This window comes from Haemaphysalis longicornis, unplaced genomic scaffold, assembly GCF_048455015.1.
Source record: "Haemaphysalis longicornis isolate Haplotype H1 unplaced genomic scaffold, Haemaphysalis longicornis Haplotype H1 scaffold_1, whole genome shotgun sequence".
Taxonomy (NCBI): Eukaryota; Metazoa; Arthropoda; class Arachnida; order Ixodida; family Ixodidae; genus Haemaphysalis; species Haemaphysalis longicornis.
In genome coordinates this window covers 427,453,098-427,479,859 of record NW_027526203.1, presented here as the reverse complement: position 1 = coordinate 427,479,859, position 26,762 = coordinate 427,453,098, and the positions used below count along the sequence as shown (strand labels likewise).

The window sequence follows — 26,762 nt, the reverse complement described above, 5'->3', positions numbered from 1 at the left end:
ATTTTTCCTGAGCGAACCGCCGCTCTGTTCGCGCTCAAACTACACACTAAGGTCGCATTTTGTGGTCTATTTTGTTTGACACCGCGAACAACGACGGTACCTACCTGTTTATTCTGAAAATAAATAAAAACTGTTTTCGCCTATGGAAAAATGGCGGCCGATTTGGACGTGCGAGCCAGCGCAGGTTGATCTTGGAACGACGGCGCCACCTGGGATATGCAGAGCGAAACGGACGTTGGGGACTCATGGTAGGAAGGAGCCAAATGAAGTAGCAGACGATAAGAAAATCTCTTTCGTCCCTCTAGTGTACGATGATCACAAATAGTTGCATAACAGCTGATACGAATCATAATAAAATATTCCCACGGTTCATCGTTGCCGATAAACGGTGTATTTGTTTCCTCAACTGCCTTCACATTTTAGGATCGTCTGCTACCTCATTTGGCACCTTCCTACCGTGGAAGGAGCCAAATGAGGTAGCAGACAATCAGAATACCCGCTTTCACGTTTTCTGATCATCTGCTACCCCATTCGGCTTCTTTTTGCCGTTGAAAGAGCGTGAATACCAACGTCCGTTTCACTCTGCATACCCCAGGTGGCGCCTTCGTTCCAAGATCACTTGCACTGGGTCGCACGTCCAAATCGGCCGCCATTTTTCTCATAGGCGAAAACCGTTTTTATTTAATTTCTGAATAAACAGGTAAGTACCGTCGCTGTTCTCGGTGTCAAACAAAACAGACCACAAAATGCGACCTTCGTGTGAAGTTTGAGCGCGAACAGAGCGGCGGTTGGCCCAGGAGAAAATTTTAAAGTGTTCCAATTATCGTCGCACCACCCTGTATGTCGTCACAATGTCACAGTGGCTTGTGCGCACACACGCGTGGGTAATTTCTATGGCGGACGTCAAAGACATATGAAACGAGCGAGTGCTGTCAGCAATAGCGACTAAGACACCACCTCCTCCTGATCTGTCACCGCCATCACCGCGGTAGAGATTGAAACGCTTCTACTAAAACTTCGTTGTTAGATATTTTGGCAGATAACCAAGTTTTAATAAGAGTGACAATATCAACATCGCGAGTTTCTAGAAATGACGACAGTTCATGACGCTTGCTCCTAATATTGCGGATATTAGTGAAAAAAGAACAATTATGTGTTGAGAGATAAGGGCGTTAAAAGCATGGCTTGGGTATCGCTGCGCGGGAAGCGTGTCACGAGACATAGAAACATTAGGTTAACTAGCGTGCGTAGCGACGCCGTTCCAGCATTCATTTCACAGAAACCCTTAGCAGTAGGAACGCGCACATAAATTGTTTCTTAGGGAACCGTTTCTTATATCTAACGACAACAGGGAGTACTGCTCGCCGCTAGCGTTTTCTAATTCGATTAGGTTTCTCCGCGATGCGCGTGTGGCAACACAAATCTCTTCACTTTCGGTATAAATTTGAATTTTAAACTTTTTATTGATTGATTGATTGATTGATTGATTGATTGATTGATTGATTTTGACAACCATTTCAACACTGAAAAGATCCAGTAGGGTTGCACTCTACAAGTTCACCAAATTGGTTCTTACTTCGCACTGCTGTCAAGCCGACCCGAACTGGCTCCGAGTGACCCCACCGGGAGAAGCCAGGCGCAGAACTGGGCCGCAACAAAAGGAACGGGCCTCACTGCCGCCGCCAGCTCCGGGACCGCCCTCATTAAGCAGCGCGCCTGACAATCGCCGCCACCGGAAGACTCGCACGCGATACCGTGACATAAGACTCGAAGGGACCTTTTGTCTTCACTCCTTCTCTCTCGCCGGAACTGCTTTACTTTTTGCTTTCTTCCTTTGGCTGAGGTGAACGTTTGAGCATGGCCGTAGTCAGCGCGTCCGTCTTGTGGCCCCCGCATTAACACATTGCTGTTGTTTCTAGTGGCTTCTAATGCTCGTCTGAATACGAAAAAAAACATCCTATTGCCGAAAATGCTTGGTCGCATTATTTACAAAAAAATGTAATCAATGAGAGAAGCGGCGTCTGAGTGAAGCTGCTTCTGGCTAATGGTGTTGCTCTTTTCTGAATCCATTACCCGGGCTATTCTTTGCGTATGCTGCCGTTGCGACTGCCTTGACGGACCACGCAAAATTTGCTCAAATACACTTGTTCCGTTTGCATTTCCTCTTTACCTGTGCTGTGTTTTAGTGCGAAGCTTATCCATCACGTTCAAAGGGAGCCAGGGCGTTTGTGTTGTCGTAGATGAAAGCTGAAATGAATGCAAGACAACTCAGCAGCAGCTGTACACAGCGGATCACTCGCCAGGCAGACAGCACAACCGAACCCGGACACGGCTGGCAGCTAAACGCTGTAAACGAAGGCTGGCAGGCCATGATTCTGGGCTTCGGCAGTTTTGCTTTGCAATGTTTACTCCACTCAAAAACACGCAAGCGCTGTGTCCGACCTATAGGGTGGCGGTTTATAGCTTCGGATTTCTGTTTTACATTTGAAAAGCAAGTTGTACAGAACGTGCTCGAAGATCTATTAGCGCGCTTACGAACGTTATGTTTCACATCCAAGCGACCGAAATCACTTCCCACCCACCATTCCGCGCAGGCGGCTCGTCACGCATTAAACTCCCATTCGCTTTATGACGTCGCACAATATGCGCGCCACGGCGCCAGTGATCCCTTGCGCTTGCGCGCGCCCGCGCACCGTCACGACGCGCTGGGTTTGCGACGCGTCGCCGCCGCTCGGGGCCGCCGTGTCGTGCGTTCCAAAGGCGCGCAATCCCCGCTCCGCCAAAGTTCGCATAATTCAATCGCACGCCTGCCCGTAATTAAACTGCGCCAGAGCACGTGCCAGTTATTTAGCGCCGACGAAAGCAAACAACCGAGGCCGCAGAACTCGCTGTACGGATGTGACTGCGTACGCATGGGTGCAGCTTCCGCACGCATTGAAAGAGGCCGATAGAGAGGATTAGGCAGCAATTAGGAAAATACGTTCACAGTTCGTGCTCGTATCATTCCGCCGATCACTACTGGCGCAGCGAATGCGGTGCGCTCACGTCATTTCGAGCCAGCGCACTCCGGACGTTCGTGAAGACCTTGTCTCAAACTGGCAGCTGCTACGCTAGGTACAAAATTCCGCTCAATAAGAAGACAGCGGAGTTGGTGATCCGGAGAGGAAATTTTTAGGGGTGACGTCTGATACACGTAAGCTATGCCTCAGTACCTGAGGCTCAGAGCTGCCACGCAGGACGACGCGTCTTTTACATCACCCGCAAAAGCTGCTCGTTAGGATTTTGTTTTGGAGTATGCAGTTGTCTAAAGTGCCCCGCCCGAACATCATCAGCAGTATTTTTAGTTAGCAGCTCTTAATTTTTTCGCTTATAAATGCAATGCGGCGGGTAGTGTGAGGGTGCTTTCCCTATAATATATATATATATATATATACAGAGAGCGCGCGCGCAAGAGAGAGAGGGAGTTATTTGAAGTTTGAATATTATAAGCACCGCTGTTTGTTTTTGATCCCACGGAAGTGCGACATGAAGCTCAAAGCAGGCTTTAACTCAAAGGCCTAGAAATGTTCAAGTCTTGAAGACTCGCATTCAGAGTGACCTATTGGGAAAGGAGGCGAAACGGAGGGATGAATTGTCTGTGGCGTGACCATGAGAGGATGCGATGGGGGAGTGGGAAGGGGCATTTACTGCAGGTTTGGTGGTGGTAGTTTCTGGGGGAGCTCAGGCGTGGGGCTCATGAAGAGAGTAACCTATCATATGCTGATACAATTCTAGTGGCGCGGGAGGAGAAATGATGATCCCAAGAGTGTGGATTTACTGCGTATTGGTTCAGGGCCGCTAAAGGCGCCCGCAAGGGTCCCTCAAATGGTTGTCCATCTGATGCCAGTACACATATGCAACAAACGCACACTACTTACTCCCCCGCTGCACAGACAACGATTACGGTCTTCACGCGCGCCCTTTCCTCACAGCCGCGACTAGAAGAGCCTTGGGTCACTTCCTCCAAGGGAACCAAGAAGCTACTCTTGTTAGGAAATCGATCCCGCATCCAAGAGCCCTTGCGGTGAAAAAGTGGGCTAGACAATCTTTACAAAATGCAGGGCTGCGCACTTTTCAGAAACACGCAACGCACGCACGCACGCACGCAAGCAAGCAAGCAAGCAAGCAAGCAAGCAAGCAAGCACCAAGACACGCACATACATAAAAATGGATGCAGTTCCCCTCAGCGCAAAAGCTGTCGGAAGTGCGGAGCAGTAATACGCCCGTGTTTACCTAGTGTTATTGTTGGGAGTACCTGGTGTTTATTTTCTGCTTATTTGTGTTTTGCTTTTCTTTTTGTGTGTTTAGGTTTTCTTTTTCGGTGTTTTGTTTTTGTTCATCTGTTTTAATCAACTCGGGCCCAATAACCCCTCAAATTTCCCGATTTTTGGCCAGTCTCCCGCATGGGTATGCTATACGAAGGTAGGAACAACAGCAATAATCGGAGAAGGCTGCTGGAGACTCGCCTGCGACGCCTAGGTCTTCCATTGTCTCTTCCAGTGCTTTTGTCTTTCGGAGGTACAAAGAAGCTGGGCCGCTGCCACGGGGATGGGTGTCACGCCGTCCACTCATTCATTACAGAGACCGCTCGTCTGCCGTGCTAGAACTGTTCGGATCAGGCTGACTTTTGTTTTGTATTCCCCTTCCTCTGTCTTTTCTTTCTCTCTTGAACTTACTAACTAAATCATTTATTCTGCTCCCCTATTTTGTCTTCCCTCATTGGTTTTCACGACTAAAACAAATTGTTCTTGGACAATACCCCTAAGTGGGTATGCGTCATTTGGCTTGCGTGATGCCCAACGACACTGGACGGACGACATCCCGGGCCCCTAAAGTGCTCCGCACTTAAAACGCCCATTCTCACTTTCAGCTCACTTCAGGTCGGGCCTCTATAGCTCTGCATGTGTCGTGGTCCACGAGCGACTTTGCATTGTATGGTTCCGGATCAGCTCCAATCGCAGTGTTCACGCGCACAGAAATGGCGGTACATGAGCGACTTCCTATTCGCCCGGGAATATGGCGAAACCGCGATATCCGAAACATTCTTCCGAGTGTACGTAACGTTTTCTTGCATTCGGAATAGCGACACAAACGAATTAAATCACATGTGACATTCTTGAATCACGAATACGCAATAAAGCACACATATACAAGAACCTTGCGACTGCCGTTATAGGTCGCGTTCTTATGTGTTAAGCAAAACATAAAAAAAGTGCATTTTGGCAACGCCCTCCCTTGTGCATAAGGAAGTTTGCCGCATGCGCTCTGTAGTTGACAAGGGCGTAGAGCAAGCTTCCCTGCGCGCGGAGACAGAGATGTGTACTCAGCGGTTTCGAGCCGTTGGCGTGACAGTCTCCGTGCAGTTTCCGTTCGCTACAAACACGTCCTAATGTGCTGACTCAGAAAAGTTGTTTCCTTATGATTAAAAGATGTCGGAGCTGGAGTTTGAGTATCATGGCTGACTGCATGGGCGAAAAGAAAAGAAAACGAAACAAAACCCCCTTGTTTTCGTCCCCCTTCACCTGTGCGTGACACATCGTCATAATGAAATGTGCATTTGCTTAGCACATGAAGAGAACGCATTCAGCTTGAAAACAATGGTCAACAATTTCCTTTTTTGTAAGCAGCTGACTCAATGGAGAAAAAGCAATGGGCTGTCGGTGCATGCTAGGAATGAGGCTTGAGCGAGCTCGTGTACACAGCTGCAGAAAGGGGTGGAGCACGGATTATGTGATGAGACGCAGGTTGAGGGAAAGAGGGTCCCAAGACACGCTGACTTGCCGCTGAAATTTATTTTAGGGGCGAAACCCCTTAGGGGCTCTGGCTGTCGGCGTCTCCTGTCGTCATCGTGGTTTCATGGAGTAACGGCACTAAAACACCGGGACACTCGTTTTCCAACGCCTTGCGCTAAAACGTAATGCGTACTAAAAGAACACACAGGGACACTCGTTTTCCGACACCTCGCGCTAGAACGCTTCGCGCTTCAACGACACGAAACTTTTACAGTAAAGCTGTATACCTACCCCCCAACGGTTTCATCTCCGTGGGCAAAAACGCCAAGGCATCAAGAATACACTTATACACGACATGCTTCACCCGTCACCAGGTTTCACGTTAGTGGAGATTGCCCGGGAATTTTGCGAGATGTATAGTCATCTAAAATCTTTACAGTGGCGTGTTCTGTGTTTTTTTTTTAAATTGTACTCTATCTGGTGCATGTAGGGCATAACAGTTATTCTCTGCCCACTGCTTCGTCCTAAGGCTGCTTGGCTGTCCTTTTAAAAGGGAGCTTTCTATGCCGCGCTGATGACGTATTTCGACCGAGTGAAACGCTCTGCACGAAAGCCAACTTTAAACTATCGGTTTCACAAAACGATGATGACTACAAGAGAAGGCCCATCAAGCGCATCAAGAAAAGAAAAAAACGCTTCCCGGGGTCGGAATCGAACCTAGGTCCCTCGCGTATGAAGCCAACGTATACCTGACTGCACCATTTTTTTTTCTTTATTACCAGTCTTCAACACACACGCACAACACAAAAATTACCCCACGCTGCATGTGGTACAACACACACCGACATAAACATACCAGCCGTGCCTCCGGCTAGGCTTTGTCATTTAATCTTTACTTTAGAGTAATTAACGGCTCTAGAAAATCCAACCAATCTGGTACTGGTCCACCGCAGAATCGGTTCTGCAAAAGTTAAAAAAAAAAATCAAAGCCCCTTTCGGATGAGAGGGATGGTTAAAACGTAAAGCTTCCTCCCATTCAACCTCAATCAAAGTCGAAGTCCGAAATCCAAACTTTTTTCGACCGTGTCGGAATGGTGCGCTGAGAGTCCAGCAGCCATATGTCATTATATGTCGAAAACAAATTTCAGTTATCAGTCAGCGCCGAGGCTATCCTTTCTTCATCCTGTATCTCATCAAATAAGCACTGTGATTTATCACTGTCGCGTTCAGAGCGCGCTCGCATAAAATCAAAGGCTGTTTAAGTTTTCCAAACGCCCTTCTAGATTTGTTCTAGCCCAAGGGGATGAAGGATTCCTTAAGTATGTAGGATCAATCAAGCTCTAAATTTAACCTGAAATGTGTAAGTCTTGAAGATGTACGTAAGGAAGTTGACAAATTGTCGAAGAGGATATCTTACTGAGCACGAATACCTCGAAACGGCCTACACACCCGATGTGACGGCATCCCGTTCATCCGAAATTTTGTGTCACCGATGCTGCTGTATCCACTGTCGTGGAAGTATATAGCGTGTTTACAGGGAACCGGCGTACGATAATCTTTCACAGGGTTTTCGAGCGTTGCTTTCGCGCGTGTGCATCTTCCGAAATGTATCATATGGTTATTGCCACGGTTGCGGCATGAAAAGGAAAGCGCGTACTGATTTTCCCGCGCAAGTACTGGGGAGCAACGATGCCAAGGACTGAGAAGAAAATCCTGCTTCTAGGGAAACGGAAGAGAACGCTAGGGAGGCGTAATTCACTGACCCCGGCAGTTCCCACGAGTCGTTTCCCACAAGCCGCGCGTTCTGCAGCCCTCTCCCTCTCTTGTGTGCAGCTTGCGCGCCAGCGGCGAAGATTGAGAGATTCCATCGCATACCGCCCTCCGCAGCGTGCGTTCTGCTTCGCCCGGTAAGAGCGCTGCCGTCTGCTGCACGCTGGCTTTGCGGGCAGCAGCAGCCTTAGTCGTGCGTGAGAATGCTAATGGCTCTCTTCCAGTGCCTTACGTTTGCACCCACCTGATATTATAGTGTCTTACGCTTGAGGGATTTGACGTTGTCGCATGCAGGTAAATGTGTGTAACAGAAGTTGAGCTCGGGTTTTTTCAAACCTCGTCGTTTTGAGGCTTTGAGGCACTAAATAGGCTTGTTGTGAATGAGCGCTACGGCAAACATTTGGGATTCCTGCAAATATCTTGAGTAGGTGCTTTGGGAGACGTGTAACGAACCTATAGCGTCGGACGTGAGCGCCAAGTTCTTGTTTTTTTAAACGGATGTATAAAATTTTTTATGCGATATTTTCAGAAAACGAGGTAATTCTCGTTTTTTATAGCGCAGGTTTATTCCTCCCGCAACCTCAAAAATTTCATATCTAGCCTCATGTACGACTGCGAGGTGCTTTGTTCACAATAAAGCAGCCAATACGACGGCGTCGGGGACGCGCCCACGCTTGCAGAAAAAAAAAAAAAAAGAGTCGTTTCACTAAGGTAAATGCGAGTGGCAGCACTTCAGTGGGTACCCACAGCGCCGCTTAGTCTTTTGTTATCTTGATTTTATTTGCTGTGATTTAAAGCGAAGCTTTCGTGTTCGCACTGGTGCGCCTGTAACGCGAAAATGTCCTGCAGGAAAGCCAACTTACTGTGACGATGATGGTGAATGATCGTGGGTGAAATGAAAGGAAAAAACGCTTCCCGTGGCCGGAATCGGACCGGCGTTCCTTGCGCCTTGCGTTGTGAAGCCGGCGTCTATCCGATTGCATTTCGTCATGGTCGGAACTCAGTTCAATTTAAGGCGATAACGAAGGAATCCGTCACGAGAAAGCTTCGCGTTCGACCATCGTCGTCGTTGGACGGAGGGATGCATGATTTTATTACTGCTATGTTCATTCGCGTTGTTTACACTGTTCTGATGCGTGACGAGCGCGACGCTCAAGCATCGATATCGGCCGAAGTACTTTGCCCGTCTGTGCAACAATCGTAAGACGATGAAGGCGACGGAGGCAATCCGCTGCATAAACACGAGGACATAAGGCTGCTTAAGCCGGAACTCGGCTATATGTACGCTGGACTCGTACCCATATTCTCGTACTTTGTTATGCATCCTGTGCATTCTCACCTGGCACATCCAGCAACTTGTATTGCCTAGCCCAACCAACGACTCTGGGCGTTGCGTAGCAACGCTCTCTATCGCTCACGGGGCATTCTTCCGCTATGTGACCTTGATCGACAGGCTTCGCACTCCTAGAGAACGACGGACGTAATTTCATGATGTGGCGCACCCAGCGTTCTAGCGCTAAAAAATATGGCGGATGCTTAGAACTTTCTAAGAATGTGAAGGCGAAAGACTAGTTGGACCTCCTGTTCATCTACTGTTGAACTGCCCGCTGAACTTTGCGGCCACGCCCGTTCCCGCTTGACCAGACCCCTGGTCAACGCCCTCCGAAGCTCGTTCGGCTCCCTCGCCATCGCCAGGAGTCTCCTATTCGCCCCAGTCGGTGCCTTTACCTCCCAAGGTGCATTGCACGTGCAGCAGCGGCCTCTCCACGCGCGTATCGCCCTCTGTCAGAACTCTCCTCCGGCTGTGCTGTTTTCTTTCCCGGCGCGCGCCATCATTTTTTTTGGGGCGGTTCTGTGCACTTCTCAACCGTGTACCTCACAGCGGCAAGAAGGACGGGCAAGGCTTGTGGTACGATACCGCGCACGTATTTCAGTATATTTGGCAGCAGAGAGCGCAGCAACCAGAAACAGTAAGAACCGGAAACCACTTTTAACAAGCGCGCGCTTCATTCCATGATCAATGATCTCTTCGAAACAGGCAGGCCCTACACAAATTTTGGAGTGACGTACGTTGTATACGATCGTGGGTAGTCTCCCAGTTACGTAAAGGGATCAGAGTGGAGCGGGTGCCCGTATTCACTGATGCGTTTCCTCAGGAAGGCGTTCTTCATTTTTTCCTCGACCAGCGATGCATTGCTGAGCGAGGATAAACGTAATAAACGTAAAAATAACGGCTTCTAGTATACCCGCTGCCAGAAGGCACACCGAAACGCTATGAATCGGACTTTCCTACATTTCTTCACGTACGACTGTTGCTGGACGGAGGTCGTCGTCAGTTGGGCGTAAAGGACGTGAACGTGCCTGTCGACTTAACAAATGGGTGACGCACGTGCCGCAAACAGCACGAGAATCAGGCGTCGCGTGCTGAATAAGAATATGGGTAGCTTGTAGGGCCACGTAAAAAATCCCTGCGTAGTCATGGCACGACGCTTTAGGCACGTACTTGGTTTACAAAATAGACTGCTAATTTTCCCCTCACATTTGGACCAGTGTTGTACACGCTCCTCTAAAACAGGAACGAAAGCTCGTTCTTCGTTCCTTCCAAATTTTGAAACGAGTTCCCGTTACAAGTTCCTTTATTGCGAAAGGAACGCGTTCCAGTTCCACTTCGAACATTGGAACGCGTCGTCACATTAACGTTACATTACATTACAAAACCCCAAGATGTGTACACAAACAATCACGTGATCTACCCTCTCACTCAAACTCCCAGGTACCCATCAAAGTAAAAGTATAACACAGGTTTAAACCGACCAACTTAAGCAACTCTGAATGCTGGTCGCCGACATTCGGGCGGCCTCTTTCAGGTATTGTCTATACGGCGCGCGTCGAAATTATGGCCAACATTGATGAAATTCCTGTCCTTTGTCAACAAGAGGCGTGCAATACAAAAAGGACCTGGCACTCCCGTTGACCCATTCCCGCCAGATCGGCGACAGACCGCGCCGTAACGAACTGCGCGCGTACTCAGGAACTTCAGGACAACATCCGGAGACACTGCGGTGCGCCCAGCTCTATTGATAGCCGGGCGGTGACCCTTCGAATAACCTCACAGCGAGCGCAACTCCCCGGACAACAACGCACCCGCGCCTTTTGCGCACTAATGCGGGAATTACCCTTGATAGAACTTTGTAATTTGATAATGCGGGAATTACCCTTGATAGAACTTTGTGATTCCTTGCCAGGCCACGTACGTTCCCTCTCTTTGAATAATGTTTTGACTGCACTTCAGGAAAACTAACCAATGCATTTTTTTTAAACACAGATATTGTATTTTTAGTGATTTCTGCCTGGTATATGTCTAATATGTGTGTGCTCTTTGATGTGCCTGTGAAAGTGCACAGGGTACTTAGTCTATGGTGCATAAAACATGCGTGAAAATGTCGGATAAATACGCATACCTTGTTTATTGTTATGCGTAGATATGTCGTGTACTTTTTGCTTACTTTGTTTCTATATACAACTGCTGTACACCCGTGCATAAACAGAAACGTTGTACATTCTCCCCACTCCTGATGTAACCACACAGGGGCTACAGTATGTTCAAATAAATAAAATAAATAAATAAATACACGTCTGTGCCGAACATGCATTTTCGGTATTACCTGTCGAGGTAAAAATGTTCATTTATTCAGGACCGTGCTGAAAGTCGCGGCCGCAAAGTCCTATGTCACTCTGCACCCATTATAGAAAGCAATAATCCGCAGGCTGTCATTTTAACGCGAAAATAGTGCAGTCATACCTTGTTCGGCGTCACCTCGTTTACAGTTTCCGAAAGCGACGAATATCCCCAGACAAGCGGGCCGCCATCGTCAGGAATCCCAGAAAACCGACTGGAAGTCGCCAAAGAACTTGCGTTTGAATGACTAATCATCGCCACACATGGTTCGCGTGCAGATAGATGCTCTCTCTACACTCACAGGCGATTTAAATGTCTTCCCGTTTTAATGGCCTCACTGTATGCCTCACGTTTCAGTAATAAAATGCACATTGGCAGGTCACTACCACTTAGTTTCGTGGTTTTTTTTCACAAATATAAGGACGACAAGTGAACTCGCTCGCACAAGTCACGTTGTTCAACCACTCTCTCCACTGCGGGGCGTAGTAAAGAAACGTCCAGTAATGAGCAAACGTTTGCGGGCCGTGAGAGGAGCCCTTCGAGGAGATTTCTCTTTCTCATGCCTTGACGGCAGCTAATCTAGGTGTCTTTAGGATACTTAAACAACCACTCGACGTGCACGCAAGAGTTTCAGGGCAGCAACGTAAGGCAAATCGCCCGAAATCGGCTCTCTCGGTGGTTTGTAAACTATTGCTCAAAACATACTCACTTTCCACGGTACGTCACCAAACCAGCCAGCTGCGGTTCGGCAGAGGGACGAAAGACGCAAAGTACTGAAGGGCTGTGCCAAGGTGTAGCGCGTCTAGGCGCAAAGTCACCTGGCTTGATTTCCACCCGCGGGAACATGAATTTATCGTTGGAGCCAGCGCAAGAAGTGCTGCGTGTATACGGGATTCGCATGCATGTTAGGTAACCATAGGTGCACGGTCAAGCTAATCCCTCGTTCAGCTCTTCAGCGCGTTTCATAGCCTATAGGTGCACACTCGGCAGCAAATTGAAATTCCGAAACCAGTCTGATGCGATGATAATATTTCGGGCAGATTCCTGCACCCCCCCCCCCCCCCCCCCCTTCAGCTTGAGACCACTGAACGTTAACAGAAGCGGGATGAGAGGCCGATGAATCCCTCTCCACAGAGGAGGAACTGGAATGAAATGTAGACGGGCGGTTTGCAGGACAGGTGCACCTTCATGAAGGTGCGAAAGAGGCAGCCAATGCGGTGTACGCATATTGGATGCTTTTAGTTAGTGAAACTGACAACAACACGGACGCCATTATCGCGGGCGTTTTATATGGCCAGGCTGAAATTGGACGCACAAGGAATTACGCTGGCACCATAGGATTAATTATGGAGAATATGTTCATCCCTTCTGTGATGACTGGTTTTAGCACACGCGTTTAGTGCTGTCAGGTAATAAAGAAAACTAGTCCACTTTGTAAAAGTCAAAGCACATCAGCGCTCTAGCTCACTTTCTGCCATTAATTTGTCTTCGACTAAGAAACACTCAAAATTGTTTGGTATGACGTTATCCGGTGGAGAATAAAGCGAAACCAAATAGCATAAGGCACCAGTCTTTTTTGCGCTCATGGAAATAAGGATTTCGTCGTATTTCGATGAGAGCTCCAACAAATGCGCCAAATCTTTTTACGAAAAGCGCAAATCGTGCTTCTCCCCAACGACTGCGCACTCATAACTTCAGGTTTCTGGGTACACGTGCGTTCTGGCAAGAATAAATGACAGAACAGGAAGGGAAGTAGGGAAGAATAACGATTTCTGAAACAATCACCGACCGGGATTTCATTAAGCAGACAACATGCTGCGGCAGACGAAGTGTGCGCATTTCGCGTACCTCGAAGGCGAAACAAAAAAACTCGCGCTAGGGCGAAGAAGGGAGAAACGGGGATGAATTGAATTACCGAAAGAAAGCGTCGGGGTTGGGCGCTTACTAATCTTCCATGACAGGTGGAGCGCGCACCGGCGTCCGCGAACGTCGAGCGTCGCTAGTGAACGAACGCGCACGAGCCGAAACTGGGCTCATAATCCGCTGTAGCTTCAGCGTACATCTAATTTGGAGCGCGCTGTCCTCTGCGTCTGCTGAACGGTTCGGCCCATAATAAAAGCGGGGGCATTAAGAGCCCATGTCTTTACTGGAACGACGCGCGCGCGCAGGATCGCCAGCCATTTCTCAGAATCGTGCCACGCGGAAGAACACTGAAAAATGCATCCGCCGCTCTGCGTATGCCCGTCTTCCGTACTGCCCATCGTGGCAGTCCCGATAGGAAGGAGGATGAGGAAGAGGCTGGGGGATCTAAAAGAGAACAAGTGGAATGACGAGCCTTTTGCCTGCTCGTTTTATTATCCTTTGCGTGCGCACACAAGGGGTGCGCCTTGGCATGACCCCACTTGAGGCGCTGTGACTCCGCTCGGCGAGCTGACGCCGTGCAGCACAGGGTCCTCCCGAAGGGAATTAAAAAGACACCAAGGTAAAGCGCAATTGGAGAATAATGGAAGTCGTGGCCGGAACAGCCTGGCTGATCGGCAGAGCCAAAGCGACGAAGGGCCGAATTATCTGGAACAAGGCTCCGGGATAGAGCTCGTTCGCGCTCATACACTCATGCGCAAAACGTATCCGCCGCCGAAAGCGCAGCGTGGCTTCCCCTGAAGGGACTTCTTGATCACGTATCGCTGCAGTGGCTGTCATCGAAACACCTCAGGCTACGGGGAAAGCTTGAGTGTGTTGGCCGCGCACGCGAAGAGTTGGGGCTCTTCATTATCCGCACACCGCGAATGCAGCGCGAAAGTACTTCTTTTCAGGATTATGGCTAGCCCTTTCTCCTGAAAGAAATCCTTCCCCTTTCAGAGGTGAAACCTTTTTTTGCTTCAGGCGTAGAGGGAACTGTACACGTTAGACTGAGCTGTACAGACATCCTGTGTATACTTATCAAGTGAAAAAATTAGCGCATCTAGATGGACCGAATTAAGACACGCAGTAAACATTTCTTTAAAAGTTGGCGCCCATGAAAGGCAAAGCAACACAGGATCGTGGCTTAACAAATGTTGTTTTGCATGATCCCGGAAAATTTGCAACTCAGTAGGAACAAATGAGGGGACCGTAAAAAAATGTGTGACGACTGAGGAGTAATGTTTTTGTTTTCCTCCAAATTGCAAAAAGAGTAAAATATAGTGGTATACCGTTGTCACTGTCCGAGATGCAACGACAACCTCCTCGTAAAAAAGTTTTCTTTCTTCGCTGTATTGCAAGTTCGCAAGTTTAGCGCTCATGGTGTCTGGGAGAGAAGTTTCTGGATTGCGCCATCACCTGTCGCCTTACAAAGGCAAAAGAAAATGCGAAAAGGTAGGAAGCGCAACCCTTGTTTTCCCGGTGTCTTTACTTGTAATGTGCACGGAGAATAAAAGAAAGCAAGCGAGAATACCACAAATAACGAAAGTCATGCCCAAAACACAAGGCAAAGGCAAACGCAGAAAATCGGTCTTCCTCGCGCGCCCACCGCCTCCTCACCGTTGTGTCCGATCCAGGAACAGGAGAAGCTCGTCTTGTATTCTCCAGAGCGACTCTGAGAAGCGGCGTGGGGAACGGCGCGAACATCTGTACACGCTTCAGGTTGTAAAACCAGCTTTCTCCAAACGACGTTTACGGTTTCCACTTTGACGCAAGCCCCCCAGAACAGCTTGGCCACGAGAGAGGGGAAAACAACGACATACAGCGCTGCGAAGGGCCAAACTCGACGCGTAAGCAGACTTTCTGCGGAGGCTTCAAGCCGGCGACAGTGTGCCATGGCTGCCGCAGCAAAGCGCCGAGGTCAGCGGAAAACGCGCCATGGTGAGCCTCCCGCACGGAGCCAGCTTGCGGGTAATGGTCTGCCGCCCTGGCCCCGGAGTGGGCTCCAGGCTGCGACGTTCAACCGGACCGAGCTTCTATAAGCATCAAACGGACCGAACTTCTATAAGCGCGCACATCCTGTCCCCCCCCGGTCCATCCAGGTCGCGCACCGATTCACATTGCGCCCGAGTGAGCACATGGGCAATATTTTAAGGTGCTTGTCTGCGTCGTCATCGTCCGTGTCCTAAAAACCTGTGCTGCTAATTACAAGCAATGGAGCTTTATACTTTCGAAGATGTTAATGTTTCCTGATACAATTATATTACTAAATACAAGTATACCCAAGCCTCCCGAATACCCCTTGACCCCTCTGGCCTTGGCTTAAAACGTTCCTGGGAAATTGTTTACCTTTCTCTGACAGCCTGCCTAATAGAAAGCTTCTCACTCTTATGAATGAATACCCCTTTACCGTACATCCTTCGTATACGTCCTCGTAGGGCCCTTTGTAAGTCTTGTCAGCTCCCTGGTACCGCATTGCTTGCATGATTTGGGCAGTTGCCAATTGAATCAAGGTCTTTTTGTGCTCTATGAAGAGGACGTACCGAGGTTTGTTCTATTCCGCTGTTTTCTCGATTACCTGGTTAAATACATGAATGCGATCTACTGCCAAATAGCTGATTGAGTTCCACGTTTGTGGTTAACTATTAAGTAACAAAATTGTATACAGCCCAGAGTATGCTAATCTTTTTATAATTTGTGAATTTTTTGACATCACCATTGATTTGATTTGATTGTAGGGTTTAACGCGCTGACGCAACGCAGGCGATGAGGCGCGCCGTAGTGGAGGGCTCCGGATTAATTTTGACCACCTGGGGATCTTTAACGTGCGCCGAAATCTCGTACACACGGGCGTTTTTGCTTTTCGCCTCCATCAGAAAAGCGGCCGCCGCGGCCGGGAATCGAACCCGCGACCTCGTGCTCAGCAGCGCAACGCCTTAGCCACTGAGCCACCGCGGCGGGTACATCACCATTCTGGTTGATTAGAATTCAGCAGGCATTATTTTTTCGGGAGCTAGTGGTGGTACATTTAGCGTCTTTTAGGGTACTCGAGAATAATATTGCTTGTTTATGTAATGCACAAACCCTGCATCCGTTAGGAGATCCTCTGTTTCTGGGTCATATCCTGCAGCTTTCCCTCTCTTTATCGCTATCAGCCCCTTTCCAACGTCGTGTTAGTTACTGCTTCCACTACCGGCAATTGTTTTCCGTCACAAGCGGTACGTTAGGCTTGGCCGCTTCGATGTCTGCACCCACCCCGAATAATTTTGCAATGCCTCGTCAAAAAAAAAAAAAAAAAAAAACAACTTCAAAGATTTATGTATTTATTTATTTAGCCCTGGCGGGCTGTTACAGGGTTACAAAGATTGCGTAGAAAACGCCTATTCAATCCCGAAGTTTCTGTTTTAAGGTTCGTTTGATTGTGTCATTCCTTGATTTTTTAAACTTCGTTTCTGCGTAATATTTTCTCGCCTACTTTCTTTCTCGTGAGCCACTTCCCCATACCCGAAGTAAATCCTGCCGGCGCAGTATTTAGTAAGACTAGCCCTGCCTGTATGTTAGCACCACAGTCCCTACAGCCATATAGTTTCATACTTATATATATATTAGTATGAAACTCTATACCTACAGCCATCTTACCTACCCTTCCCACGCTCACCCACTTCCGCGAGTAAATTAATGGTTACTGATGGGCGGGAGAATAACGGAGGGAGTCATATAACTCGATGGAGCGATGAGATGTTACATTTAGGGGCAAACAATACGCTATACTGGCACAAGATAAAAATGCTCTCGATTAACAGTCCCGCGCGCTGAGCGATGAACCTCGCGCCAAAGGGGCAAAATCGTCACTTCCCGTTCGTCGGGCCTCTGATGGCTGCTGTTATCTTCGGCCAGACCTACGTAAACGTGCAATATGCTATGCTATAATGACGTTTACTATTCCCTGCCCGAGACTTCTTAATCGATGTGCTGCTGACAGGCTTCACTCTTGAAAACGCTCGTGGGTCTGTCTCCTCATAATGAACACCGATTGTTTACGATCATACGGGCGAAGTAGGCTCATAACTAGAACCAGTACACCATTTGTTTCGAGAAGTGTGTTCTGCGATCTGACACTACGCTCACCCAACACTGCCACGCAAGATGTACCCACACCAATACTCCGAGCTGTGTCCGTTCTGCCAGGCTAGCAAAGGAACGTTACAACACGTCGTCCTAGAGTGCACCGCACTAAAGGCACCAATACCTGACACACCCTCCCCTTCCCCCCTTCCCCTTAATGAGCGATGGGAGATCCTTCGGCTCAGCCCCTCCGCAAACGTCCACGCGAGCCTAGCGGTCCGTGCGCGGGAGTTGCTAGCTCGGTTCGGGGCCTGGGAATGAGGCTCTGCTCCCGTCGGTGGGGGGCTCACTCTTTCGTATAATAAAGTTTGATCATTCAATCAACTACGCAATGCATGCATGAAGTTTTGCCCAGCGTGGTGCCATGGCACGGGTCACCTTTTTAGAGTGAAACCGTATGCTGGGTCTTGCTATTCGTCAACATTCCCTCCCTTGGGCGCAAAAATGAGTAATTCTGGTGCAATGTGGCAAAACATATCCATGGCAGTAATTTCAATTGCAGTAGTGGCTGAGTCTGTGAGTCACTAGGAAAAGCTGTAGTTGTGCATGCGGATACAACTGATTGATGACAATAATAATAAGGAGGAGGATGATGATTACGATGATGATTAACGGAGTTTGTTGCAGTGTTTAGTATCGACCCGAAGCGTTATGTGCGCTGCCGACCGACCTAGCCGATGGCGACGGTGTATCAGCCCTGATAAAAGCTCGCCGTGGGTTTGAAAGTGCGGTCTTGCCTAACCTGCCTATTGCATAAGGCAGTGCCTTTCGACTCGCACATCTCTGGAAGCTGCGCTATATGCGCCTCAAAAGTAAAGAATGAAAAGGAAATCTGGCTTGATTACCTCGCGTTTGTCAAGCAACGTGGCGCGTTTTCTTACCTTTAATGATGGGAAAGTCAACTTAAATGGCTCTGTTTCAGAGTTGCACTGAATCGAAGCGATAAAAAAATAGAAACACGAGAAAAAGGAGGCGTGGGGGCGCCGTTATTGTTGACGTCTAAAGGCAAAAAAAAAAATTGTCTGATAAACGATTTTCAGAGCACATAAAATTGAAAAGCATCTGACTGGTGTTGATCTGGCGCAATCTTCCACGGTTTTTGACGATGATGGCAACCCGTAATGGCTGCTCTGCTTAAAGGAAAAAAAAAAAAGTAGCGCTACAAGAAAGCGCGTTCCCCATTATGCGTTATGAACGGTGTGCTCAGAAACGTGCAAAAAGATCGGCGCACACTTCGGTGCATTCGAATCACTGGCTCACCGCTGTTTTTCTCGATAATCGACTGTCGAGTCAATATTTACTTGCTGATTAATTTTGTGCGTACACATTTAGAAAGGTAACTCTTGCCATCAATCATTATGTTATGACGCCGGGCAAAGTGTTCGTTTTTCTCTATTGTTCAGCTTCTAGTCAGCACGATGTTTTAGCCAGATGTGACGAGGCTTTCCTAACGACGGCTGTGGTTCTGCCGATAACGCTTGGTTTTACATACACAGAGTCACCTCCGTTACTGTACAGCCAGTTGACAGTCGTGGCAATGAAAACACGGCCTTAGTAGCGCAACTACGGTCAAGCTGAAGCGTGTGCCTTAACCTACCTTGCATCATTACCACACGCTTGAGAACGGTTATCTTATCAGTTCCTTCTAGTGCCCCCAAAAGGCTAAGGCTAGAATAACCGTATACCCTGCTACACTAATATTGATTGATTTATTATGAGGTTTAAAGCACCGACGCTACTCAGGCTATGAGGCGCACCGTAGTGGAGGGCTCCGGATTAATTTTCACCACCTGGGGATCTATAACGTGCTTCGAAGTCTGGAATACACGGGCGTTTTCGCTTTGCGCCTCCACCAGAAAAGCGGCCGCCGCGGCCGGGAATCGAACCCACGTCCTTGGGCTCAGCAGCACAACGCCTCTAAAAAGTGCTTTATTAACAGAACTTGAGAGAGAAATAAGTTAGAATTATACTGTGGGGAGGGCTATGCTGTCTGACAGATATGAGTCGTAACTGCATACGTGCGTTTCATGTACAGTCATTACTGAAAGTGAGCACGCGAGCATTCCCCCTAAATATTTGCAGAGCAGTCTATTTCACGCCACATAATTGCTATGCTCCTTTGTTTCCTCTAACGCGTTTGAATCGAATCCCTATCTTCTTTGATACTTTCCTCTTAATTTTTGTAACAAACCGTTCTTGAACTGGCATCATACTACTTTACTCGCGCACAGATGCGTTCTTGGACACGTCTTTTTGTGTGCGTATGTGAGAGATATTCTGCATTATCAGGAGCCGGTGCGTCGTATGATTGGCCGAGAAAAGTCAGAGGTGGATATAGTTTTGAAACAGCCAGAACCCTTTTCGGTACATGTGAAAAATTGAGCGCTGTGCTGGTTAGACTTGCTTGCTTATACACTGGGGCAACTCACGCGTTAATCCTCACAAATCATTTAATTGCACCTAACCTTTGTTGTTATTGACATCCGAATCGGTCGGCAAGGAACTTGCTCGCCCTGATGACACAGACTCACCTAAAACCTGTCCAGCTGTGCGTGAGATCGGAGGTTCGATTACTGGTCGCCTGGTTCTAGACAGAAATGGCAATCAAAATGTCTGGAGAAGACGTATTTTTTGTTTATGTTAAAGGAGGACATGGGTGAAAGTATTGAAAATCCACTTGAGTCACATCGAATGTGTCGTTTCGGCTTGTGAAATGTCCCCTATATCTCTCTACTCCAAAACACAAGCAAAGAAAACATAAAGAAAGAACCTACACACTGATGAAAACTGGGGAACAAAACGTAAGATGCAAGAGCAGCCGCAGAAGGACATGGCGTACAGATAAAGGTCAGACGAGCCATGTCCGAGTGCAAGCCAATCTATTCAGTAAACCTATCATTACCGAGTTCGAATGAACGCAGGCGCATAATTTTGAGCAGTTACTTAACCTCCCGAGTAACTCAGAATATAAAATTGCGCTTTAGATATGTGCTCTCGAACATTCTGTTGCGTAAATACGTCCGACAAACATGAATGCTGCATCTCAACAGTAGCGATCCTATTTATTATGGAGTAGCGGTGCGTGAAAGCCCGTGTGCGCTACGTTAGTTTCCAGAAGGAAACACAAGTTGTAAAAAAAAAAAAAATCCGAACCCTACACTCAAGGCATGCCTCAGAACCTTGATGTTGCGTCAGCGCGGTAATGTTTTTGAAGCTCTGCTCAGTACGCGTTTAAACCCAAGTTGCCGGTGTTATTCTCGTATGCGTACCGTAACCACCAACTAAAAAAACAATTTAATAAAGCTCGAGTGGCGAAGTATCAGCACTTGTTATCTGTGCGGAAAGCGGTAATTTATTTTCGTCTAAATTCACTAAAACAACACACAACTAAAACACAGCAAAAAAAAAAAAGAAACAGAAGAAACTACTGCGTTTGCTACCTTTTCAGTGAATAAAATATCTTAAAAATAACCGATCGACTAATTTGACTAGCAAATCGAGGAAAAATATAAATGGAAGATCTTCGAAGGTTGCTACGGGCAGTTCCACTTGAAGTATTACCGGGAATTCTGCGAAAAGTAATAAGGTAAGATCGCGAGCGTTCACCAAGAACTAAAGAACCAGCGGCCAACCGTTTTCCTTTACCTACAGTCTACCTGCCAAAATGTACGTTCACATTCACAAGGGACGAAAAAATTCTATGGAATTATGAAGAGAAGTGTTGCGGCGGGTATAGAAGCAGGAATATTGAAATTTCGTAACGAAATTACCTATGATGCACCAGTTTAGCAACTACAACAAACAGAAAGGGTGAGCTGTACACTGCTGTGTAGCTGGGGAAATATTACGTTTGTTACGAATAGGGTACCCACTCTTTTTATGCCTTGCGGCAAAGCGCTTGCGTACGCGAGACGCTCAGGCACCTACACATTCAGTACTTTGCATTGATGTGGAAACCGTTTTCCCAAAGAACTTACGTCCTGCGCGCTCCGGAAAAGGTGCACCATGCAGAAAAAGGTTCACCGAATAAATTATGTCCCTCTTTCTCGTTCTTTCTCTTCTAAAGTTCCAATCGGCGATCAGTTGTATTAATAGTCCGTTGCCCAACCCTTTCAACGTATCCAAGCTCTGTTCGCCTCGAAGCTCACGCGTGGGTCCGGCTGGGGCAATGTTGTATGCTTAGTGGAAGGCCTTCAGTGCGGTGTGCACGCGCTAGCGTGCACGTTTCACTGTAATCAGCCACTTGCTCTAATCTTGAAAAAGCGAAAAATTATCGCAGTGTTGTACACTGCGCTTTTTGTATACCGTGAATAGTTTAAGACTGCGGCAAAAATGTTTTTCTGTCTCTGTCAGAAAACAAGGCGAGGTTGTTCGTAGATGCAGTAAAATTAACCGCGTCATCACTATCGTTTTGTAGCTTCGCGTAGACGCGGGAATCGGAAAAATGAACTAAATCGAAAAAAAAAAGAGAAATGTTTGTTGAAAGGAAAAGAGGTCCTGCCGTGTCGCTCAATTGGATTGAATAAACTTTATTTAAGCCGCCAGAACGACGTTTTAACGCACCGCGACGCGGACCTCGGCGTCGTCCTGGTGGCTACTCATCCGAGACGTGAGCTCGCCGTTGCCGACTCGCTGGCTGATGCCTTGCGAGCGCCCGCAGGACCTGCTGGACGGCCCAGTGTTGATGTTCGTATGTGTAGCCCCTTGCGGCTTCTGCAAGCTGTGGCGGGATTGTTCTTGACGTCGCTTTCATTGGGTTCGTGACACAGTCCCATAAGATGTGCTTCTGGTCTGCAGTCTCCCTGCAGCAGAACTGGCACTTGTCAGTCGGGTATGCCTCGGGATACATTCGGTGCATCAGAGCCGGGGTGGGTAGGGACCCGGTTTGAAGCTGCCTTAGAAAAAAGGGCCCGAAACTGTCTGGCGCAGGGTGCCGACACCTTATCAGGCCCGAGGGGGAGGGGAGGGGATATAAAGGAGGGGATAGCAGGAAGTACTAGGAGCCGTCTCGTTGTGGTTTGCGTTCTTACTCGACGCGTCCTTGCCCGCATGCGCCGGATCCACTTGACCGGAACAGTTCTTGGGCCTTCTAGACGTGCATAGCGCAGCGCCTACAAAGCTTCTTTGCAGATGCGTCCCTTGGCGTAGTTCCGAACTGCCGTTCGTGATTCGCTGATCACCGACTGGCAGCCTGCGTCGGTAATGGCCAGGGCGATGAACACCTCCTCTGCCCGTTCTGCATCGGTGCACTTGACGCTTGCCGCCGTCACAGTGTCTCGGGTGGTGGCCTTTATGACAGCGGCAGCGAAGGCTTCCTGTGGATATTCCGCCTCATCTACATAGCGAGCGTGCTTATCCTGGGCGTGTAAGTCGACGAGGGCTCTAGCCTTTGCCGCCCTCCTGTCGCTCAAAGCTCATCATTTTATCTTGCGCAATTTTACAGTGCCCCAGGTATACCTGTTCGCTTCATTTTTTTACTTGCATAGAGAATCGGTGCCAGCGGGAAGCGTGGTTGTCCATTAGTTAGTCGGTACGTGTTTTTCTGTCTATACCAGTGACGACTCCCTCGCACGACTTGCTTGCCGCCAATTTGTTCTTATCGTTGCGGATTCTCAGCACAATGCCTGGAATTTGGCGTTGAGGAATATTTGCAGAGCCTTGTAACCCACCGAGCACCCCTGTAGCGGCCCTTTTTACATCAATAGTGCATGAACGTTGGTTTGGAGAACCCTTTTTCTATTCAGGAATTGACAACTAATCTACTAAGAGCATAGCGATGATCTTGTATGTATAAGCAGAAATAAATCCAGCAGTCAACAACACAGTCAATTGAAATTTGACATGTTTGAAAGAAAATGGAGGAAGACAAGCGCCTTGGGTGGGACCGGAAGCCAAGACCGTCGTTCTTGACTGTTTTTTTTTTCTGTGTTCATTTAACTAGCCCCTCTACACTTGTCAGTGGAAACCGTTATTTGATGTTCGACTGGGTACCAGGGTCCTCCAAGAAACGTCTTGATGAAGGCTGATTAATATGCACTAATATGTACCACAAATTCGCTGAAAGTTGACATTGCAAAAACTGGTCTCCAGTCCAAACGTCGAATGAACTGTGCAGCGCCCCTTCCAGCTTCCAACCCGTTTCTCCCTCCTTTTTCCCTCTCCCACCAAGAAAAAACAAACAAAAACACGAAGGAAAGCCGAAATCGTTCATACCTGCCGCCATGACTTCACGGAGTGCGGCATGTCGATCATACATCCACCGTGTCTTCTAGAAGCAAACAGAAAAAGTCACGGACAAGCAGAGAGATTAGGGTTTTTTTCATAATTGCACTTGAATCGATTAGCAATAAATAAATCTTAAGAAGAAACATTGCACAGAGGCTAGCTGCCAATGGTGTTTCGGCCAACTTAAGTACAATTGATCGTAAGAATAAAAAGGTAAGGAAATAAAGAACTTTCAACGGCTGAGACACATGGTCGTACCATAAATAAAAAAGATCGAGCCATTTCATTTTTCTAAATATCGCGAAAAGAGGCACTTCCTGAGTGACGGCACTATCCTTGGCCGTGGCCGTTCTTTTTTATGTACGTATAGTCATGCTTCAGCAATTTAGCAGAAGTGAGATATCGGCTTGAATCGCGGTTTGGCGAAAAATGAAAATAAATCGCACGCTCGGGCACACCTAAGGCGCTTTTACGCGGGCAGGCACACAAAGGAAGGCTATTAGCGCTGTAGCGTCTTAACGCCAAGATTCGAAGCGGCGCTGGGCCTGCGCGCAAGGAAAGAACAAAACACGGCCCCTCGCCGGGGATTAGCGAGCCCGTAAATATGAGTGTATCTAAACCGACGAAGGGGGCGCTTTCATCGATCAAAAAGTACCAAAAAAGTCAGCCATGCGCGCTTTGGAAGAAAGGTACAATAAAAAGGGATTAGGCTTTCCCTTCGGTCTAACTGCTCTCCGAGCGCCGCACATAATGCCACGAGGCGGAAGGAAGGCCGGAAGAGGGCTCCACGTACTTCTCTTGTCGAGGACCATAATTTCGTCTTTCGTGGAGATGACGCTGCTCCTGCTTCGGCTCACGGGCACTGTCTGAGCCACCTGGTCGCCCCAGCTGCAAGTTCAAGGGGCGCGCGTTTACTACAGGATCGCTAGCAACGGGAAACCCACCGGGCTTGCGATTACCCACCACGTAGATGTCACACAAGCTTGGGAAACACATAGACAGTGTAATGGACAAGTTGTTTTATTTGGGATTCGAAACTGCTCAACAGTTGGCAGCTTCAGAAGAGTACTTCTTTTTTACTGTCAAACTGGAATTTCCGGTAGTTACGCTTAAAGAACTATATGTATTATAATTTAGGTCTGTGTCTCGGTAGCGCTGATTTGAACTCGATATAGGCTCCGAATGGGGCTTTCATCCGTACGTAGAATACACAGGTACAGTTTGCGGACAAGACCATTTACACAGGTTTTCTTGGCGCTTACATAGATCAGTAATAAAACAAGAAAACCTCCGCTCCGACAACCGAGCAAAATTCTAGCCCTTCCGGTCACCCCGTACGTCGATTATATTCTGCCCCTATGTATGTTTCCATGCCAACTCTATTGCCTTCGCGCTCCTTGTAAGGATTTCAAATAGTTTACTGAATCTGAGAACTCCTCTCGTGTCTGATAATAACTGAGGGCCTAGCGCTGTAAAGCCGGTTACCGGTAAAACTTATACGTGGCTACGCCATGTGACAGATGCTTAAAGAATGTGCTTCAAAATGGACCCAATATACGTCCACTTACGGTTCTTGAACATCAGAAGTGGTCTTTTTATTGGCCCCTGCAAAAAACAAAAAAGAGAAAATTTTAGGACATTAGGAAGCGTTTAAATATCAGCGCATTTTAGCACGTTCTTTTAGTCCCTCTATATTGTTCAGTTTTACGCACAACAATAAAAAGATAATGCACTGAGCAGCGCACCATCAGCCAGTATAGTAAAGCGCCTACAGGTACTAAACACATAAAAAAATATTAGTACGTAGAGCAGTAATGGTTATATTGGTATTATTAATATTCATAAAGAGTTTATAACTGTGCTCAAAGACAGCCTATAAGCTTTTGTAGTGGCGTAAACTAAAAGAAAACAGAAAAAAAGAGAGAAAAAAATCAACATGGAAAACGTTATACGCTACATACATGAAGCATGAAGCACACCGTCATGATACAACAGAAAAAAAACAACATAATTTCGTCACACAGAGTCATGAAAACATATACTCACTACAGACAAACGAATAACGGGAGAAAAACAATCATAACATGGACAAATCAAGAAAAGTTAGAACAAGAATTTCGTGACATGGAAACCATACCGTGCGAAGAGAAAAACACTAGGCCGACTACCACTCTAGGAAATGAAATTCCGGCCGACAGAACAAAGAAAGAAAGACACGATTGCGTTTTCTTCGGGAAAATAAGAGCGACAAACTGAGCAGCACGTCTAAACAGAACAGGCGGAGTGAGTTGTAGAAAATTTCGCCATCCGTAGTTTAAAAGTTGTAAGTGCTCTGCAGCTTAGGTAAGAGCAGAGGTAGGAGCAGGTAGGTAGGAAGAGGGATATTAAAAAGTACGGCAGTTATGTGTAATTTCAGGAGGGGCCATTACTTGGAAATGAGAGAGAATATTAGCACATAGATTAGCTTGAAAAAAGCACCCGTGTGTCTGCTCGGTTCGGTGCAAATGTCGAACGACGATGGTGCTCTGCCACCCCTTCCACGTAACTGCCCCTGCTGTCTCCCCCTCCCCTCCCCCCGCCCTCACGCTCTTCTACTCCACTCTCGCTCCTCCCCTGATGAATGCAATGGCATTTTACTGAACTCAACTCAATTTTACCGCGTTCGCGCTGCTCGCGCGCCGTCTGTTGGAACGGCGAGCGTCTCTTTGCCTGCAAACGGCCCGAGGTCGAGCTTTTCCCTTTTAATGCTTGCATTCATGTTGCCTGTCTTCAAAGCATTTTTAACGCGTTGTTTTTTAGCTTGCTATTGTAAAAAATTGTGGGACACCTAAGTGCTTCCGATGATTTAGTGAATGCGAAAGCATCAGCGTTGAGTTGCCCGGCGGATATGCCGGTATTGTGTGCTCCACCATGTTGTATTGGGGATGACGTCGTCGCGTGTTTGATTCGCCTTGTATGCACGTGGTACTACTGCTTGCGCGCCATCTGTTGGGACAGCATCATACGATCGCAGACTTTCGCAGCGGCTGTTGAGATAGACGCCTCGTAGTCTATCGCAGTAGCTTCAGCAACTTCCCCGTCGCGCCCCCAAGTTCTAACCCTCCCCCCGTCTCTGCTGCTCCGCTCTCAGTTTTTTGACAGCTGCCGCCAGCACCTCACGGCCGATTCACCCTTTCCTATTTGGTCGCGACTGAGCTTACCCATCCACAATTCTGACATACCTACTCAAGCAGATTGTCCAATAACGATGACAACTGTCGTCAGAAGCTCACGGCCTATCCATCAAACATCAT

The 26,762-nt window shown here is 47.8% G+C and overlaps 2 protein-coding genes across 2 annotated transcripts in view; one reads left to right on the top strand and one right to left on the bottom strand.

Moving 5' to 3' along the window:
• Positions 1-26,762, top strand: part of LOC144155693 (uncharacterized) — a 654,708-nt gene that overhangs the window by 300,715 nt on the left and 327,231 nt on the right. The window lies entirely within an intron of this gene.
• LOC144155692 (neural cell adhesion molecule 1-like) overlaps positions 1-26,762 on the bottom strand; it is a 578,531-nt gene that overhangs the window by 250,498 nt on the left and 301,271 nt on the right. Inside the window, exons 11-13 of the mRNA XM_077687293.1 lie at positions 25,038-25,074; positions 24,263-24,357; positions 23,458-23,512 (exon numbers count right to left, since the gene is read on the bottom strand). Of these exons, the coding sequence (XP_077543419.1) occupies positions 23,493-23,512; positions 24,263-24,357; positions 25,038-25,074 (152 nt within the window). The 3' untranslated portion in view covers positions 23,458-23,492. The remainder of the gene's footprint in view (positions 1-23,457; positions 23,513-24,262; positions 24,358-25,037; positions 25,075-26,762) is intronic.